Source organism: Labrus mixtus, chromosome 4 (assembly GCF_963584025.1).
Source record: "Labrus mixtus chromosome 4, fLabMix1.1, whole genome shotgun sequence".
Classification (NCBI taxonomy): domain Eukaryota; kingdom Metazoa; phylum Chordata; class Actinopteri; order Labriformes; family Labridae; genus Labrus; species Labrus mixtus.
In genome coordinates, this window is record NC_083615.1 from 10,313,524 (window position 1) to 10,333,285 (window position 19,762).

Consider the following 19,762-nt stretch of genomic DNA (forward strand, 5'->3'; position numbering starts at 1 on the left):
TATAGGGAGAAGGCAGACACGGAGGGCAGAACAAACACCTAGCTGTGGGAGTGTCACCCACCTGGGGGAGGGGTTACTTCCCTTTGTGAAGTCACAAAGGGAACATCTTCAAACGGCCTGTTTGAGCACACATTTTCTGAAAAGTGGAGCAGGTAAAAGATGGAGAGGATGAACTTTTCTCGTACTTGGGGGGTCTGTAGACAGACTAGGGACACATATGAGTGTTAGAAACCATGGTAAAGTGTATTTTGCATAATATGTGACCTTCAAAGAACTATATGGAGAAAAAACGGAGTCTATGCTCTAAAAATGTATGTAATTTATTTTTGACTCATTTCTTGTGAACCAGTTGTGGTCAGGTGAAATGTGTGCATAATGACAAATAATTCAAGTAAAGTGTTACATCAACCTGAACTGGAACAAGTCATTAAAGCTGCACCATGTAATAATCTATTGTAAACAAATAAATAAGTTTAATTTGAAAAAAAAATAAAAAAATCCTTCAGAAATACAAAAACTGGCCAAAGGAATAAAGAGACACAGCGACAAAGGATTATAACTTTATAAAGCGGAGGTATCTGTGTGCTTAAGTTGGTTTTGTGGACAAACCGTGACTTATAGAACTGACCGTTTTGTGTCTGTGGTCGATAAGCTGCAATGATGCGGCCTACCATTAACAGCATAAATAAACTCTTTCCAAGCCTGAACATATGATATACACGCTGTGTTTATCTTCATGATACCGACAATGCACCATTATAGAACTGAATAGCACCTCATCTTATATATGAACTTCACTCTAAACTGCACGTTAGAGTCGCTTTTTTTTTTGTTCATGTGTTTTTCTTACCAAAAAAACAAAACACAAAAACAGCTGCTTGTGCCCAGCGGATTGATGTTGTGTGTAAATGAGGAACCAGGTGAAGGAAGATGTACCAACGGTTATTACAGTGTAGTTTATAAGCATTATGCTCGCTACCTATGAGATATATACTCATTCGTTTACTGGACAATATATTTCATGTAACTTATAATAATGAATATTTTAAGAAAACACTTTCCTATAATGCCTTTCTTGTCACAGGGACTTTTTTTTTTTAAATGTACTTTTTGGATATTATTTTAAAGATTATTTTGTATCAGTTGTTATAGTTTTCTATTCTAATGTGACAATTTAGATATTTTTGAAAGAAGTCAGTCCTAAAACAGATGAAGCCATTAATTTCATTTCAACTTTAGTAAAACAAAAAAAGAAAACATAATAAAAATATGAGTGAAATATGGTTTGAAAATATTTTCCTCTGTACAAACTGTATTTACTCATAGAGAGATATGAGAGGTCTGACTGAGAGCACCAGCGGAAATATTAAATATCATATTCAGAAAAACGCTACATGAAAAAACAAACTGTACAAGATACATATACAACATACACTGAGAGCCATTTGTGGCTGTTCAATTAAAGTCATAATATTAACTCTTATACACAAATATACACTTGTGTACTGGGGATACAGGGTGAAGACAGCAATAACACCAAAGAACATTTATTCACGCCTCATAGATGAAATAAATATTTCCAGAGTTATGCCTCTAAAGATATATGGCATGGTTGGACAACTCTGTCCTGATTTATAGGTTTTGTTTGGAGCCTTGGCTCAAAATGGGAGCCATGTGTTTTTAATGTTTCCCTAAGTGGAGCAGCATTGTGTTTTTGTATATTTTTGTCTTTCTTTTTTTTCTTTCTTGATTCTAATCAGCACCATGCCCACTGCGGGGCCCATCTGGGTGGGCTCAAGCTGGCTAGCCAAGAGTGGCTCAAGACACCCAGCGTTCACTCTGGAATCTCCGGCAGTTTTAGGCTAAAAAAACACACTCAGTGCACAGGTCTGAAGTCATTTTTAGCACACACCATGTCTACTCACAGTGACAGGTCCTCAGTGAGGAAGGTAAGTATCGGAGGAAAAACAAGTGAGTACTATCGTACCGGCTTCCAGGGTCGGCGGTGCCACGAGGCAGAGCCCGGGCACGGCTGCAGGTTGCATTGCTCCATGTCGGGCGGCTTGTCCAGGATGTCACAGTTGTAGTCGTTGAGCCGCTGGCCGTTTGGTCTTTGACAAACCACCAGGCGAGTCTTCCTCCCCCCACCGCAGGTCTGGGTACACTAAGGTTTGCAAAAAAAAAAAAAAAGTTAAAAAGATTTATTTTGGGGATTTTTGCCTTTATTGGATAGGACAGTGGATAGAGTAGGAAATGGGGATGAGAGAGTGGGGAATGACATGCAGGAAGGGAGCCATAGGTCAGACTTGAACCCATGCCGTCTGCCCTCCATTCATGGGGCGCGACCTAACCGCTAGTCCATCTGCGCCCAAAAATGTGTGTATTTGAAGACCTGTTTTTACTACCCAGTTGTAAATACAGTTTTTTCACACTACTTCTTTGTAAAGTTGATAACACAGACATGGACATAGAGACAAACGAGACATAACAAAATGAAAGGTTCTGTGGAGAATGTAACTAGGTTCAGAAATAATGTAGACATGCATTTAAAAAACTCACCTCTCCCCAGACACCATAGTTCCACAGAGGGCAGGGTCCAGAGTCGCAGCCCTTTGACTCGGCAGGTTTGACCCTCTCGTCACAGTAGCTGTTGCTGCGTCCATCAGCGTCCTGACAGACCACCACTCGTCTCTGGAAGCCTCCTGCACAGGTACTGGAACACTGCAGAGCACACGTGTGTCAGTGGTGGCTACGGCGCATGAACACACCTATATGCCCAACTAACAGGTTACAATCAGTTTGAATGACATGAAGCTTAAGCAAAAATTAACCAAAAACTGTATCTAATAAAGTCCTTGTACGAGTAATAATACATCATGTTTTTTTTGGCCAAATACTTAATATTCTTAGCTGTTGTAAAATAGGGTACCCTAATCCTACCGCCACCTTTGCTGAGCATATTTACAGATTCAAACTTCACTGCTGTTCGATTCTGTTAACCACAGCTCAAGCTTTTACTTTTTTCAAATAGCTAAAAACATACTCAAAATCAATGGTATTCTACAAAGCCCACAATGTGAGAACAAGTCGAGGTATTTGCCTGTTATTTTTTGGCCCTTGTCTCAAAAAAAACACAACAATTATTATTGTATGATTAAGGATTGTTCAGATTTCACTGGTGTTTCCAATCAATCTTTACAAGCTCCAAAAATGCTGGCACACAAACAGATACTCACAATACATAGACATCCTGTTTTGCTAAATTAACCTGAGTCCAACCACGACTAAACCCAGCTGCACCGTTCAAAATGATCGTCCAAAGATGGAAAACATCAGTTTAGCCTTGAACAGAGCAGTAGGAACAGTCTGCATCCAATTAAAATGACACATCCCCACTGTCACTGGGAGTGAGTACATTCAGTGCTTCTATATGTGAGGGAGGACAAGCACAGAGAGAGCCTGAACAGCAGCGGCTCTCAGTCAAGTTCATTATGTGAGACTGAACAGCGTACTGGCATGAATGCCTCTGCTGGGGACATGGCTCTTCTTACGGTGTTCAGACAAATAAAGCCAAACAAAACACTTATTTCCTTCTAACTTGCATTAATTGGATCTCGAAGACTTGTTCAACTGTGAAATAACCACCATTTGTTATTGAGCAATGACCCTCTGTTAACTGAACTGCAAGTTGTAACCCAAAAAAATCAAAATAAATGACACCATTTGGTGCAAAATCTATCCATCATCTATTCCAAGTTGACTACTTTTGTCAATTATTTTCTTGCAGAAATGAAGCTCCTTTTAAAAAACAACCCTCTGTTCTCTTTCTTCATTTTAACAGGTCATGCACTCGACAGGAATCAACCTTTATTTTTACCCATGAGGTCTATTTTGCATTTAAGCTAAGAACAGCTCTTTGTGCTACCGTTTGAGATGAGGTTGGATTGGTCACACAGAGGCAATTTCATGGCAAAATCGACAAGATTTACTATTCTCTAAGAAAACTACCAACTGCACCAATGCAACTGATTTACTTCAAGCCCAACTACCCTATGAATTTCAGATGAGACATCGGGATTCTAACGTGAGCAAACCAGAAGAATTTCTAGGTTGTGAAGCTTTAGATTCCTAAATCACTACATATACATTAAAAACACATACTGCTGTCCATAGCATGCACTGCAATCTGTCCCTTGATGCTATTTTTAAAGTCCATTACCATGTATGGCTTTCTGCCTTGGGATTTGAAATATCTGCGAGCACCAGGTGAATGTGTTTCCATGCCGACACGTGACAACACATTGTCCATAGTAGTTTCCATGCCGGCAGTACTTTAAAAAACATTCAACCTCCATCAGCTACTTTTAAAAAAACAAGTTTGTAAAAGAGTGAAGAATATCAACCGTGCTTGGTTTACTGTAAACACTAAATGAGGAAGTACTGACTGGAATTTCTCAAACAAAATCTATCATGAGTCAAAACATTCCTGCACATTTCCCCAAAGATCAGGTGTTGAACATACTGCGCCCCAGGGTCCCGTCCTCCACTGGTTGTCTGCTGAGGGCACGTTCCAGCTACTGTGTCCAGGGTGGCGTCCGGGGTCCTTGGGATATCCGTAGGGCTGGTCATTGATTCGCTGGCGGTGGTAGATAGAGGAGCAGGGTGCAGAGGTACACTCTTGGTCTGTAGCAGGCTTCTCATCTGGGTCACAGAAAGCCTGGTCCACTGGCTGATGGTAGTTGGAGCAGACCACCTGCCTGGTGGCTCTCCCCAAGCCACAAGTCACCGAACACTGGGGACAAGGGGAAGACAACCAAGATCAATCTAACAGAGAAAAAGTCATTTAAAATTAAAAACAACTAAACATTTGAAAGAAAATTATACTTTCTTGTAAGCCTTATTAATCACTCTGAGTTCTAGATCTTTCATCTAATTGGTAGTGCAAAAAAAAAAAACTGATGTCATAAAATGCATCGATCCTGAGCTTTCTAAACACCACATATCTCAAAATGTCCTCTTTGTTTTCCCCAAAAGATTAATTCCAATTACTTCCCCAGGGAGTTTTTGCAATTTTAAATCAGCTAAGAGTCCGGGGGAGTGCTGTTTTCATTGATTGTTTCCATGTATTGTTTCATGATGTGAGGCATTGTGATCAGAAGCCCCATGAGTCTTCAAATCTGAAAACAACGGGAGTGGAAATCAACCTAACATGACATGAATTTAATCAACCTCAAGACGTTGTCCTCAGTGAACTTTCATTAGGGATTTCGAAATTGAAAGAGGACATTTCACATGAACGCATGGTTAACAGATTGTGACAGAATCCTTGCAAATCATCCCTCGTTCCTAATGTCAGAGTTTCCAGTTGCCTTTAAGTGACATCCTCAAGAGTTTTGGCTGTCATGCCATGCAAACATTCACAAATCAATAGTTAATGTCCAAGATCACAGCAGTCACAAATCCCAGTTTGTTTCAGGGTGTTTGTAACATTGTTTTGAACTGAGTGATTACTGACTCACGAGTGGAAAACATCTGTATTGATTGGACACAGTTCTGGATGCTTTACTCACAGGAGACCACTCCCCGGCACGCCATTGGCCACAGGGGCTGAAGCAGGGGGAGGTCTCTGGGGGGCGGGGCAGATGGGCGCAGTATGATTCGTCAGCCACGCCTCCCTGGGCATCTCTGCAGCTGACATAACGCGCTCGCTTCCCCTTCCCGCAGGACACCGAGCACTGGAGGACATGCAGACACAAGCAGAGCTGGGATAAATGTTTGTCCCATGTGGAATCTCCTGTGTTTTTTTCTAAAGTGATGCCATCAAATACATTCTACTCTTCCTGACTCGAAGTGCAAAGAAGTAGAGTGTAACTTTGAGGAATGCATCCCTCATTGTTAATGATTAAACGGACTAGATGGACAGAGGTTTCTATGTAAAGTGAACACTGACCAATCAGCGGGAGAAACTTGGGGTTAAGTGACATGCCCAAGGACACATCGGACATGTAGCTGCATGCTGTAAATGCAGATCCTACTGCTGTGATTGCACAGACAAGGTTAATTACCGGCACTGAGAATTTCAAAAAAAAAAAAAAAAAAGTATTTTTCTTACACACCTAGTTCAAATTCGTCACAGTGTAGTAATACCTCCTCATATCATGTGTTCATAACAGAAACAAAGGACATTTCCTAAAGTGTTATAGTTTACATTTTCATTAGATTTACGTGTTGTTGATTCTCTTTGGTGACACAGATCAATGCATTTAAGTTCTCTACCTGCAGTATATGTCCTGAAATGACTCCCTAATCAGATTTGACCTCACCGCTTTACCTCCAACATCTCAACGGGACTCCACAGTAAACTTTTCAGAGGGGATGAATACCTAATGCAATCAAATGGCTCCGGCTCGAATAGGCACGTTAATATCCCTCTCATATCAATGACACTCTGAGGATGGCAGATCCGCTGCCTGGGGGAATGTATGAGAGTGTGTGTATAATATGTATGTGTGTATTAAGACCACACTGGCGCTGGCCTCTTTGACATGCACGCTCGCACCGACTCTCAGATTGACAGACCAGGTTCAATCCTCGAAACCGTACACTCGTGTTTAGATGGAATCTGGTTTTCATTTGCGACGACTAACAATGCAAAGAATCAGAGACACAGAGGGGCCTCTCAGCACAGACAGTGGAGCCTGTGTGTTTGTGTATATAAATGTGTGTGTGTGTGTGTGTGTGTGTGTTTCAGTATGTACCGTAGATACAGCAGGGGGTAAAAGAGACAATGCCAAAGAGGATCATGGTCCTGTACTGTGGGTAATATCTAAAGGAATGTTGCGCTGTACAATCAACTTTAATGAGTTAACCTTATATTTGCAAACACACATGCAGGAGACCCATCATTACTGGAGTGTGGTTTTCCTCTATTAAACACACAGAAACACAGAAACACATGCATGCACATATACAAACTTTGTCACCAGCATTCTCATTTTTCAGCAGATAATTTCACCTCAAGCTACACAATCAGAAAGCAATAAATAGCAGGTATACTTATTTGTTTGCAATTGAAGAAAAAAACGAATTGCTTTTGTGTATTCCTTGGACTCTATGAAGTAAACCAACCAGCTGCAATGTGTGTTGATAGACCCAATCACCCTCTTCGTTTCCTTACCGCAGTCCAGGAACCATATCTCCACTGAGTCAGGAGCTGAGCAGAGTTGTCAGGGCGGGGTGTGCTCTGTACTGGAGAGGCCCAAGGACACGCTGGCATCTCACAATCCTACAAAAACAACATTAAAATACAGGGAAATTAGCAAATATTGTGCGTCATTCATCACTACATTGAAGCAATTGGATTCATTAAGTACTTATAAACACATTTCGGAGACTCCCTTGGATACAAACATTAAGCACATGTGGTGCTCTAATAACTTCAGTTGTCCTTAAGGAATAGGTTGTTGAGAAAGACATAAAGTCCAAAAAATTACTGGAAAAAGATCCTCTATTGTTGAGTTCTATTTCTTTAATTCCAACAGCTTCAAACTGATCTCTTAAATGGAAACTGAAAGGTCAGGTCAACACTAAGAACCCTCATACAATACTGTACATCTAAACCAGGTTAGATGGGCTTCAGCCTTAAGGTCTTTGTCCACTGTGACATATGGTGTGTGGACAGGGTCTTATCGCCCCTATTAAACAGAACTTCGAGAGTATCAAACTACAGTGTCATGAAGTATTTCCTACTAAAAATGAAAACAATCAATCACAAGATAGAAGACGGGACACAGTGTTTGGATGAATTTGATTGGCCACGACAAAGCTTTATAATAGGTTGAAAATTAGTAGACAGCCAAGAGTGCAGGATGAGTCATCAGATGTTTAAAACTCTTTATATGAAGAGAAAGTTTGGTAAGCTATTTGCATGTTAAAATACTCGAGATAATTCTTTACTGAAATATATTTGGCAGATAATGGGAGATATATAAATATTTAAGACAGGAATGCTGGATCAAAACCAGGAAAATGTATTCTTCATTTCATGGGGACTTTAAGGAAGTTGTCAAGGTTATCTTATTGATGGAGCATCCTTGTGAAAAAGTAAAGATCAACAGCACTATGCTGACAAGTTGATTTACTTTTAACCAATCAGTGGATGATTGATGCAGTCAGTGATTTCTCAAGTACAAACATGAAACACTAACGTCATTCATTCAGCTTTCAGGTTTCCAGATAGATTATGCTCTGGGATTAGATTCTAAGTGACCCTGAAACAAAAGCAAGTGCTTCATACAGATCTAAGTATCTGGTTTAGGTCACTGATATCTGATCACTGATGGAAGTACAGAGGCGATGAGTTGGCTCTGCTTGTCGTAGGACTTGCTGCAGTGTACAAACCAAGCCAATGAGATTTCAAGCAGCACTCAAAATGTCATATTTACAATCAACAAAGACTTTATGTGATGTAGAAAGGATCAATAGTGCTTAAAACACAGTTATTATTGGCTCTATTGTTGGTCCACAACTTAGTAGCAGTAGCAGGCAGCTGTGTTCACTGAAGAAGTTCAAACTATTGCGTTATGATCCCTGCCAGGAAAGCAATGGAAGACAGGCTACGTTAGCAGCTAGCTAGCAGGAAGCCATATATTAGTATCTATCTAGAAGAATGAATTCTTATGGATTCAACTGGATGTATAAATCAATAATTTATTTGTTTAAGTTACAACATACCAATGTTGTGTAGCCAGAGAATGCTGCTTGAAGTTGGCTTAGAAGTTGTTCTATCTCGTAGGCTGTACTGTAAGGTTATAGTTCAAGAAGCCCACTGATCTATATCTGACATGTCTTGTTTGATGGATATAAAGTAATACTTGACAGTTGTTGTATAAAAGTGTAAGAATACTCTGAACAGTGAGCCGGCTCATTATAAAATGCAACCCTGCGGTGTATTCAAAACACGGAAAATTAGATAAATGAACCCTTAAAAATTCTATTAATACCTGGGCAAAGAAATCTTTATATCGTGTCCTCAGATGATGCTTAAGACATCTGCATTCAATTCTGTATGCAGCATGTACTGCTGTTTATGACTTGCACTAAATGTGTTTACCCCAAGAGCAAACCACCAACTCTGGGACAAATAAGGTCGCTCTTTGAATATTGAACTTGTGGTTAATTGAGCTGTTTTTTTGTGATCATTTATTCACTTTTTTTCTTTTTTTTTGTACCTGACTGTCTCTGGGTCTGGCTGCAGCGTTGCACTCTCTGTCGTCTACTGTGTCGCCGTAGTCCCCTGACACGCACCTAACAGCCCTCATCTGGTAGCCATGGCCACAGGTCACCGCACACTGAAAGACAAAAATCACACACATGCATAAACACACACAAAAACATATGGAGAGAAGCCCAGTCGACCGCATGCTATCTCAAACTCTATCTAAGTATGTCAAGGTTGATATCTTAGACGGGGCCTCAGTCAAGGTTCACCTCAGCAGAGTCTGGGTTAGACTCCGAGGTTCATACACACACACACACACACACACACACACACACACACACACACAGTCTCAACCCTTTACCCAATTCTTGACTCACATACAAAGCGATCCGACCGCATTCAGGTACAACATGAGAGCAGAGGAAGTTCCACAGGAAAGGTTTATTTGAGCAGCAAATTGTAATTACACAGGCATTAAGGAGCCGATATATTCCAGCTCTGTAAATACAACTATCTGACTTCATACAAACACATGTGGGAGGGCATTACATCTGCATGCATTAACTAGACTATGAAGGACCAAAGACGCTCATTCATGCATGTTTTATTCAGCTTGTGATATACCATAACAAGGCTGGATCTGTATAGAAATATTTGGAGGCTTAGGCATTTGAAAGAATGTATATGTATGTGAGTGTGTGTCTGTGAGTGTGTGTGTGCGTGTGTGTGTTGTGTGCACCGTGGTTCAGGTTTAGTCTGACAGGATATGAGGGAAAAGTGAAAGCATCATGGAGGAAATGGCAGCTGGAGTCAGAGCACACTCCTCCGTAACTTGCCGGTATATCATGTTACACGTGCACACACAAACTCGAAATATACACCGTCACTCAGTCCTACACTCAACATTCTGCCTCGACGACCACACACACACACGTGCACACACACTTACAGAGAAACAGATATCAAGACAGCCAGCCACACATGAAACCCATTTCCTCAGTGAAACACTGCATCAAGTCACCTCGCCCCAGTGTGTCATATCTGCATGTGTTTTTCTGTGTGTGTGTGTGGGTGTGTGTGTGTGTGTGTGGGTTTCTGTGTGTGTGTGTGTGTGTGTGTGTGTGTGTGGGTTTGTGTGTGTGTGTGTGTGTGTGCAGGACTCACCGCTCCCCAGACGCCGACCTGCCAGGATGCACAATCTGGCAGTTCGCAACTCCCCACAGCTGCAGGTTTGCTGGACGGGTCGCAGAAGTGCTCGCTCAGCTTCTCCTCCCCGGCTCCCACACTGCAAGACACTTGTCTGTGCCTCATCCCCTTCCCACAAGTCACCAGGCACTGGGGGAGAAAGAAGGCTGAGGTAAGGTATGGCATGATGGCAGAAAAGTAAACAAAAAGACAAATATTAAAGTTTGAGTGAGTGTGTATGCATGTTGAAAGTGAAACAAATTCAATTAAACTTAGTCTGAGGTTCATAAAAGGAGGATTCAATGTAGAATAGTAATGTTTGGCTTGTTTTAAAATAGGCTAATAAACTGATTAATTCTATTTCTTAGAAATGTGTTCAACTCCCTGAATTACATTTTAAACCTCTGACACAACTCTCTCTTTGAGTGCAAAGCTATTCTCAAGATGGATTTTCTCAAAGTTAAGGTGGTTGATTGTTTTGGTATTTTGGGTGTTTGGTGTTATAAGACATGTGTTACAATATTACTTATTATTTCGAAGCTAAGACTTAAACAGAAAATTTTGCATACTCTACCAAGCTTTATAGATCAGACAATTAATAAAAATGACTAAAACGTGCAATAAAAAAGTTTCCTTATTGAAGCACAACTCAAGGTTCTCACTGTTGTCTTCCCCATGTGAACAACGAGGCACTTTGCAGATCATTTGACCTACAGTAAGAACATCCCTCTTACAATAGACAATGAGTCTTCATATTAAAACAAAAGCCTCTTATGGTAATGATCCCGAATGTAACTGTACTCATTGGGATGTTTCTGTTGTTTTCTTTGTATTTGGTAAAAGGTTCTAAACTGTAGATATTATTTATCACACATTCTCAATAACAACCATCTCACCTCTCTTATTCATATTGATTGTCTCAAATCAGTTCACCTCACTGTGCAATTGTTTCACTGAGTATTTGTCTTTTTGGTTTCACTTTAATTGTGCACTTTTTGTATCTTGACATCATTGTAAATAAGGGAAAACCTCAATGAGTTTTGAGGATGAATAAAGGTTAATGTTGACAATACTATCCATTTGTACATTTTGTTCATATTACAAAATATTTTTTGGTTTGCAGTCTCCGTCTAGGGATGAATAAAGATGTATACATATTCATTCTGCCTTCAAAGTGTTGTTGTTTGCATGTATGCATGTGAGGGGTTCCCACCTCACTCCACTCGCTAACAGTCCACTTGGGACACGGCTGGTCATTGCAGGTTTCCGTGACAACCCTCTGGTGTTCGTTGCACTCTCTGTCCACCAGCCGTCTGCCCAGGTTGTTCATACAGTACGACTCTCTGCTGCGGCTCCCACGTCCACATGTTTTAGAGCACTGTGTGTGAATAAACATCGAACAAGGTCAGCCCACCTAATCATATGTTCATTTATGTTTTTATTTAAACTGATAATTCATGACTAGAAATGATAGAGAAAATCAGAAATAATCTTAAAAAAAAAGTTTTTTTGGGTGGCCATCAAACAATTTGTTGTGTCTGCAATTTAAAAGTATATATAACAGGAGTATTCCTATACCTGAGACCAGGCACTGTACTGCCAGCTCTTCAGCAGACAGTCTCCATGGCAGGGCTCTCTGGTCTGAGGTTTGACGACCTCTCCACAGGCGCTGGCCTCGATCCTCTCACTCTGCCTCTTCACTCTGCTGTACTTCATACACTGAACATCCAGGCTGCGGTAGCCGGGGCCACATTTAGCCGAACACTCGCTCTTCCCGGCAACGTGCCACCTGTATGAGAGGAGATGTTAAAAAAAAAAAAAAAAAAAAAAAAAAAAACTGTCTGTCTGTGTTTGTGCCCTGAAGTGATGTGTTGTTAGTGTCTGTGCATTTGTGTGGTTTTTTTTATGCTTTAATGTGTACCTGACTTCACAATCTGTGTTGCAGGGCTCAGTAACAGCAACAGGACGAGGTAAATGTTCACAGCGTTGGTCTGATACCTCGAGGTGATCACTCTTGCGCACGCATACTGCCTTTCGCCTGCGCTCACCTGCACACAAACACGCACACGCACACGCACACGCACACGCACACACACACACACACACACACACACACACACACACACACACACACACACACACACAGGAAAAAGCAGGGTCCAATCAGACAACATCTGGCAGACAGTGCGCTTGCCAAAATATCACATTTCTTCACCTTTAACAAGTCGGACCAGCTTTCTGACATCCAGACCTTCACCATACAGCCTGAGGGGACCGTGTTGGTCCTCACAGATACATCTCTTTACTGAGTCTCACCGTGCACTCTGACCCACTGGGTGCCTGATTAGCTTTCAACTACAAGGAAAGTTTGAGGGGCTTAGAAGGGTTAAGGGCCAAGCTAAGGGGAAGGTGTCGGTGGATGTGATCGGCCGGGGTTACAGTGGGGTTGCCAGGAGTGGGATTTATGGAAGGAGCGGATGAGTGAGTAGGCAATGCAATACAAAGAAATACTAATTTTATGTTCACTGACACTTGTCCACATCTATTCATTATATTTTATGTAATAAAAGCTTAAGAGCTCAACCTGGAACCTATAAAATTCACTTTTAGTCAGAATATTTGTATTTAAAGCAGCAGAGAAATGTGTCCATCATTAAGATCCCAAAGCTTTACATTGGTAATCACATGAACCAATACTGTACTTTTAAGACCTAAAAGTACCTAAAAAAGGAACTTATTGGTTTGTTTGTGGAGAGAGCACCCAGTTTTTTTTTTTGGGGGGGGGAGGGGGGCAGATGTTAAGCCTTAAAGTCACTGGAGCCATTAAATTAAAATATTGTTTATGCATGGGGCTCTGGAAGTCAAGCTTACCCTGACAGTTGCGGTTGCACTCCAGCCAGGAGCCTGAGGGATCCCACACAAACTGCTCCCTGTGTTCCTCGATGGGTATGTTGAAGGAGTAACGGACATCTGGGTTGTAGAGGTTTCCCACACACAAGACCTGTGGAGACAATGGTGGGAAAGGCGAGGTCAAAAGACTTAAGAAGTGCGCTTGTTATTATGTCTACAGCCTTATCACGCTGTTGGAGAGGAGATTGAGCTCTGTATGTTTGTAAGGGAGAAAAGGGCAAACTTAAGAGAGACACAAAAGAGAAGGCCTCCTCTTAATACCTGCAGAACGAGCTCCTCCTCTATTCGCTCGGTGCAGTTTATACGCTCCACTTTTGTGTCTGAGCCGCTGTAGTCGATGACGGTTCCCTTGAAGGTGATTTCCCTTTTGAACATGGCCACCACAAAGTTCCCATTCAGGAGGGTATTGGACTGGCTATCAGATAATGCTGGAAACAAGCAGATAAACACATCAGATTTGACCACCAACAAATAACCAAGACAGAACCATAAATTCAGCACCAGTAGAGGAATGTTTGGTTCCCGAGAAGAGCTGGCTCAGGCAGATCGGAGGTCTTGACTATGTTTACCGTTTGTGGCACTCACCATGTGGCGCTGTATGTTAAGTAAACAGTCTTTGAGTTGCTTAACTATTCTTCTGCTAAGCCATTGTTTCAGGGGAGGTATGTTGAAACACCGGTGGCACGAAATTGCCGTTATTTGGAGTTAGACTGAGTGACTCTTCCTAATAGCTGACATTGCAATGTAAACGATGATAGCTCCACCGACTGTGAACACAAACAAGTACATAGACGTGCCTTAACATGCCCTTTTCTTTCTCCCCTCTAAACCCTCCTAAACCCTCCTAAACAAGTACATAAACGTGCAAACACTAATAACACACAGGAACACATTGACAGACATTCACTTACTAGCACATAAACCCAAACTGAACAACAAACACCTTTTATTTCCCTCAAACCCCATGGTTCAGAGAAACATGCAGCTAATCAGAGCATGCATGCCAGAACAATGTATATGATTAGGTCTCTAGATGCAACTTTGTTTACATTTAAGTCTGTACATTGTTAGACGCCAGCCAGTCTTTGGCCCCTGAAATAACTGTGGGGTCTTTGGGATTTTGACAATGATTTACAGTCTCTGGATGTCATCATTCACGCTTTGCGGGAAGGAAAAAAAAACCCAACATGGAGTAAACTGAAACATATATGAACATTTCAAAATGTTCCTCTGCCTGGTGCTTACCAGGAGTAGATTTTATTTTAAGGTTATATAATATTACAGATTTGTATTTACTTTATTGCTGTAATAGTGAAGACAGTGATTGGATATGATATGGGGGTACGTTGAAAAGTCAAAGTTTGAATAGGGGAGCATGAGTTGTTCTAAAATCCTGTATGATCTGATCAACATTGGTGAATAACAAACAAATAATCCTACAAAACAGTTACGCACACAGGTGATAAACCAGCACGAGCGCCAAAAGATGGGCAGGCTGTCCTGAAATTCTGTATCAAATTTTCAGGAGCGTATGTATTGAAAATGGCTGGTTGGTTAAAACGACGACCATGAAGTGCTTTACTTGTGTATACTATACAAAGCACAGACGCTTTCTCTTTGATGTAATCCGTTAGTTAGAGGATTCCCATGTTGAAAGGTTTTCCCCGTAAAAGTAAAAGATAAATGCATTTGATACTCAGTCTGCAGAGTTTTGTTTTCGAAGAACTCCAAATAGAAATGTAAAGTTTACAAAAACAGCATGCTACTGATCAGTATTCATATCATGCTTCATGATGTACGGCTAAAGGAATACAATACATAGAGAAACAATTTCAAAATATATTTATAAAATGGAGATGAGAAACAAATTCATTCATCCGGGTGGCTACAATTTGAAATTTTCCACTGTGTCTGAAGAGAGCTTCAAAGTTGACGCACTTCAAAGGCACATTCTCTGTTTTAATGTCTGATGATTTTGATGATCTTCTCAAAATCTTGTCTACACACTGTAACAGTGGGAGTGACAATATTGACAGGGCATGGAAAATCTCAAACACGTTTAATACACACACACACACACACACACACACACACACTTCTTACTCGGTGTGCGGCTGTGGCACTCAGGCAAACAGCGGGAGTGGAGCCTCTCATAGCAGCATCGCAACCAGACGCTGCCACATGTGTTTCCTGACAATTTGACTTAAAACATCTTGAACCTGACTTGAACCATCTGAGAGTGGACACCCGCCCTCACAACACAGGCAAAACGACTTTTCTCTGCTTTTCTCTGTCTGTCTCTCTTTCACACGCACACACACGCACACACACGCACACACACCTAAAACCCAGTGGGTCCATCTAACCCTATCCCCCTATATCCACTTTCATGCGGCCTGGGCTCCACATGCCTCTAATTAGCACCTATTGCTGCCTCATTTATCTTTCTCAGGGTTTGACACTCCATTTGCTTTCCCAAGCGAGCCTCTCTGCCATGTCCAGATGGACCAACGCCCCTCCACGTTTCCCTCATATGCACTGAGTACAAATGACAGCTCCCCTTCCCCTCATGAAAATGCTTTGACAACAGTTTGGCCCACGTCTCCTTCACTAAAAGCTTGCCCGTACAACTTCAGGTCACCAAGTCTGGGTGGTTTATGGTCCTTTTAGGGGATAATGACATTGACCTATGAGTGGAGGACTGAAGGGGTGTAACGTAGACATCGTATCAGGTTGGACCGCTTCCATTTGGCATTTATTCTTCCAAGAAAACTCGCAATTCGATACAGTGTCGCTTCAATCCGTATCAGTGCACTGACAGACGCAGAACACACACACACACACACACACACACACACACACACGGAGCACACTCACCGAGGTAGTTGTCGTCTTCTGGCTTTCCGGAGTAGCTGACCTGTTTGATATCAATATTCGTGGCTCCAGCTGGGATCCGCACCACCGTGTTGTAACCTTAAGCAGAAGAAATGATGAAAGAGTTTTAGACAGCATGAAAAGTTACACTACTTTTACAAAGTCTCACATTGTAAACAGAGTAGCCACAATAACAACAGTGAGTGGCCCCCCCCCATCTTTGACTTTTTTATAATAGCGCCACTTGGCTTCTCCAAAACCAAATCAAGGAAGTCCGCTTCCAACCACTGGAGATTTAAATGTCACACTTGGAAAAATACACACACAAAAAAAAAAAGGGTCTCGTCCTCTCAAATATCCTGCAGGAGACCTTGTTTTAGTCTCAGAGGCCAGACCGTGAAATGATATGTAATTATTCCCTGGACCTACCTTTGGCCTGTAATTACTATGCCGGGGATGTTGTCCCATGATCAACTAACACAGAAAACAAGTGAGCATGAGCGAGAGAGAGCGCATGAATGCCAAAAAATGAGACAACTAAATTATAGCAATGAAGAATTTAAAAAAAAGGGGCAGGGCGCAAATAAATCGAAAGAAGTGGGTACAAATGATTTGTACGGACAGGAAATGTATTTATCTAAGTTGTTTGTTGAGCCAAAGTAGCAGCATTCAAAAAGTCAAACGGCAGAGAAAAACTGCTCGTTATATTAGGACGTATCTGAAAAACAAACCTGGCCTGACCAATGGGAGAAGTTGCTTTATATTCCGGACAGTTTATTAAACACAAGTGAAATAGCAAACGCAGGATTTTACAGTTTTAGAGAGAAGAGAGAGCCGATGATAGACCACTTCAAAGTTATATTTAAACAGGTGTGTAAGAAAATCTTCTTGTTTAGAGCAACATTTTGACCATTACGTATTTGGGGAGTTTCATCTATTATACTGTTATATTTATGATGAACAGCTGGTCAGCGTAAGCAACATTTTGTACTTTTGGCTTCTAGTTAATTTCCAGGAAAAAAAAAACCCACTGAAGAACAGAGGTAAACAAAGGTGCAATACCGGAAGTGTTGCTCTGAGATTCATTATCATCGGTGAGGTGCCATAATGAACCCTGAGCAGAAGGAGAGCTGAAAGGTGTGAGTTCATGTGATCTGATGGTTATCCTGACACCTCGAGCCACTCGGGGGCAGCACTTGGTTTACATATCTCACTCTCATCAACCTTGTAGATCTTTGACACACATATACACACACTCACACACACACACACACACACAGTACAACACATCCAAATGCACATGCAGCCATGACTGAAAAGCAAGTCCACTTGAAGCCACACAAATAACACATCTCTAAAAGGAAAGACCAAAGAAAAGCCTCATCTTTTCACCACAACACAAACACCTGAGTACAGATTCCATTGGAGTTCACTGTTACTGTGTTTTTATGTGTCCTCCCTAAAGACTGGGACCACATGAGTGTGTGAAGTTTAGAAACCGCTAACATGCCCCCACCACTCCCACCCCCGAGGAAACACTGTATACACAAGCCATCAGAGGCCTTAAGGATACCCCAGCTTAGCCACTGACCACACACACAATCCTCCACAGCCACACAGTGACCCCGGAGATGAACAGTAAACACAAGAGAACCTGGAGGGAAAGAAAACACAGCCATGCTGCACTTAAGGACTCGCTGCATGGGGATTACCTCAAACATGCTTCTCTCTCTGCCACAAGTCATAAAGAACACTGTTGTTAAAAGTCCTGCAGAGGAAAATTAGAAGGCGTGAAAGTAAAGTTTGAAGTGAATACTGGCTGAGTTGCTGACAAACATTTGCTTGGTTTGTAGTTTTCATTTCTTTAAACCCACCATTTTTTTCTTTTTCTGCTTGTTCATTCAGAGGCGCTCACTGCTTTAACCTCAAGTAATGAAAGTTCTTGTGAAGCTCTTCATAACTTGAAGTCAACCTGACTGTTGAGACACACATAAGTTATATGAAGAGCATAAATTATACAATAAGATGTGGCTGGACTTGGACCACTTGCTGCCTAAAACATTCAGTGTGGTTTCAGTATGGGCTGGTTTTAAGGGAATGCCACTAACAATCATTTTCCTTTTCAATCAATCTTCCACAAATGTTAAAGCTCCTGTCAGTAGCTTTAAGCTGGTTATGAAACAGTCTGAAATGAATCTTGACGTCTCCTTATTCTATACAAAAACAAACAAGACCAAGGGCAATAACGTCGGCTATAACGATAATGTTATTTTTTACTGCTGAAACTGCTGCCAGTGGGGAGGTGACCATGAAGTGATTAGCATCATCTGCAGCAATAGCCTTCATTATTTACATTTTATTTTTACAGCCAAGAGATACGTTTTACTGTTCAAAGAAAGCAAGATGAAGTGTCGTTCAAAAACACGACTTCCACACGAACAGGACAAAATAAGCAAAGCAATAAGAGGGACTGCTTTGTCCACAGGGGGGCGACAAAATCAACAAACAAAAAAGTTCCTTACAGTTTTTGTATATGAACGTGTTTTGGGGATGTATGATCTGTGTTAGTTTGATTGTCGCCTTTATTTATATGACAGAGGACTTTTGACACCATTCATTTATCAAGGTTACATGTGTCAGCTTAACCACAGGGTCCAGATTGCCCATTTTTTTAGATTTTTATTTTTGGGCTTTGGCGTTTTTTGTAAAGATAGGACAGTGGATAGAGCCAGAAATCAGTGAGAGAGAGAGAGAGAGAGTGGGAAACGACATGAGAAAAAGGAGCCACAGGTCGGACTCAAAACCCAGGCTGCCCACAGCCTCCGCAGATGGGGCGCGCACTAACCCCCACGCCACCAAAATTGTTCCTGGAGGTTGTTCTCTGTTCTCTACATTTGCATTTATTTTGTATTTTTTTCATATTTTTGTCTCTGTTATCTTTTTGAATTTTTTTGCTCATGTATTTGTCTTGTTGATCATGTCAAATTAAAAAAAGCATTTTGAAGACATTTTTTTTACTGGCTCATTGTTTTGTATGTAAAATGCACAAAAAAAACATGCTCTATACACTTTTAAGGGCCCAGGATGACGACTCCTTCACATTGTTTAATTTGTTCAATTAACAGCTTCAAAAGGACTATCATTTATGATAAGTGACGAGAAAGCTTCCTTCCATTTAAGAAGCTGGAAACAGCAAATATGTGACATTTTTGTGATCAAAGATTGAAATGATGAATTGATTAAAAATGTAAATTCCTTCCCTTCATCTACAGACGAGAATAATACGGGGAAAGAAGGGAGAAGACAAAGACATAGAGAGACATCAAACAGAAAAAGACAACAGGGTGACAGATGGAGACACAGGCCCAGGAGCAGAGAGATATCCTTCCCTGGCTACACTCCCACGTCTGTCCTCTTTATTGAGGCACAAGCCAGGTTTCCAGGGCTTAGGACACTGTTTCATTTGGTTCTGTAGAAACAATTGGGTCCTACGACATTGCAACTCTAGCCAGCAGAGTTCAGAAAGAAAACAGTAGAATTGAAACACTAGAGCTCATCGCCAAACTGATGCGG

General features: G+C 41.3%; 1 protein-coding gene across 1 annotated transcript in view; it reads right to left on the minus strand.

Annotated features, from left to right (window-relative positions):
- Nucleotides 1-19,762, minus strand: part of LOC132972748 (A disintegrin and metalloproteinase with thrombospondin motifs 20) — an 85,685-nt gene that overhangs the window by 24,327 nt on the left and 41,596 nt on the right. Inside the window, exons 16-28 of the mRNA XM_061035808.1 lie at nt 16,193-16,288; nt 13,577-13,743; nt 13,277-13,406; nt 12,327-12,453; nt 11,984-12,194; nt 11,619-11,783; nt 10,385-10,555; nt 9,231-9,350; nt 7,178-7,285; nt 5,571-5,735; nt 4,523-4,792; nt 2,560-2,721; nt 1,988-2,164 (exon numbers count right to left, since the gene is read on the minus strand). Of these exons, the coding sequence (XP_060891791.1) occupies nt 1,988-2,164; nt 2,560-2,721; nt 4,523-4,792; nt 5,571-5,735; nt 7,178-7,285; nt 9,231-9,350; nt 10,385-10,555; nt 11,619-11,783; nt 11,984-12,194; nt 12,327-12,453; nt 13,277-13,406; nt 13,577-13,743; nt 16,193-16,288 (2,069 nt within the window). The remainder of the gene's footprint in view (nt 1-1,987; nt 2,165-2,559; nt 2,722-4,522; nt 4,793-5,570; nt 5,736-7,177; nt 7,286-9,230; nt 9,351-10,384; nt 10,556-11,618; nt 11,784-11,983; nt 12,195-12,326; nt 12,454-13,276; nt 13,407-13,576; nt 13,744-16,192; nt 16,289-19,762) is intronic.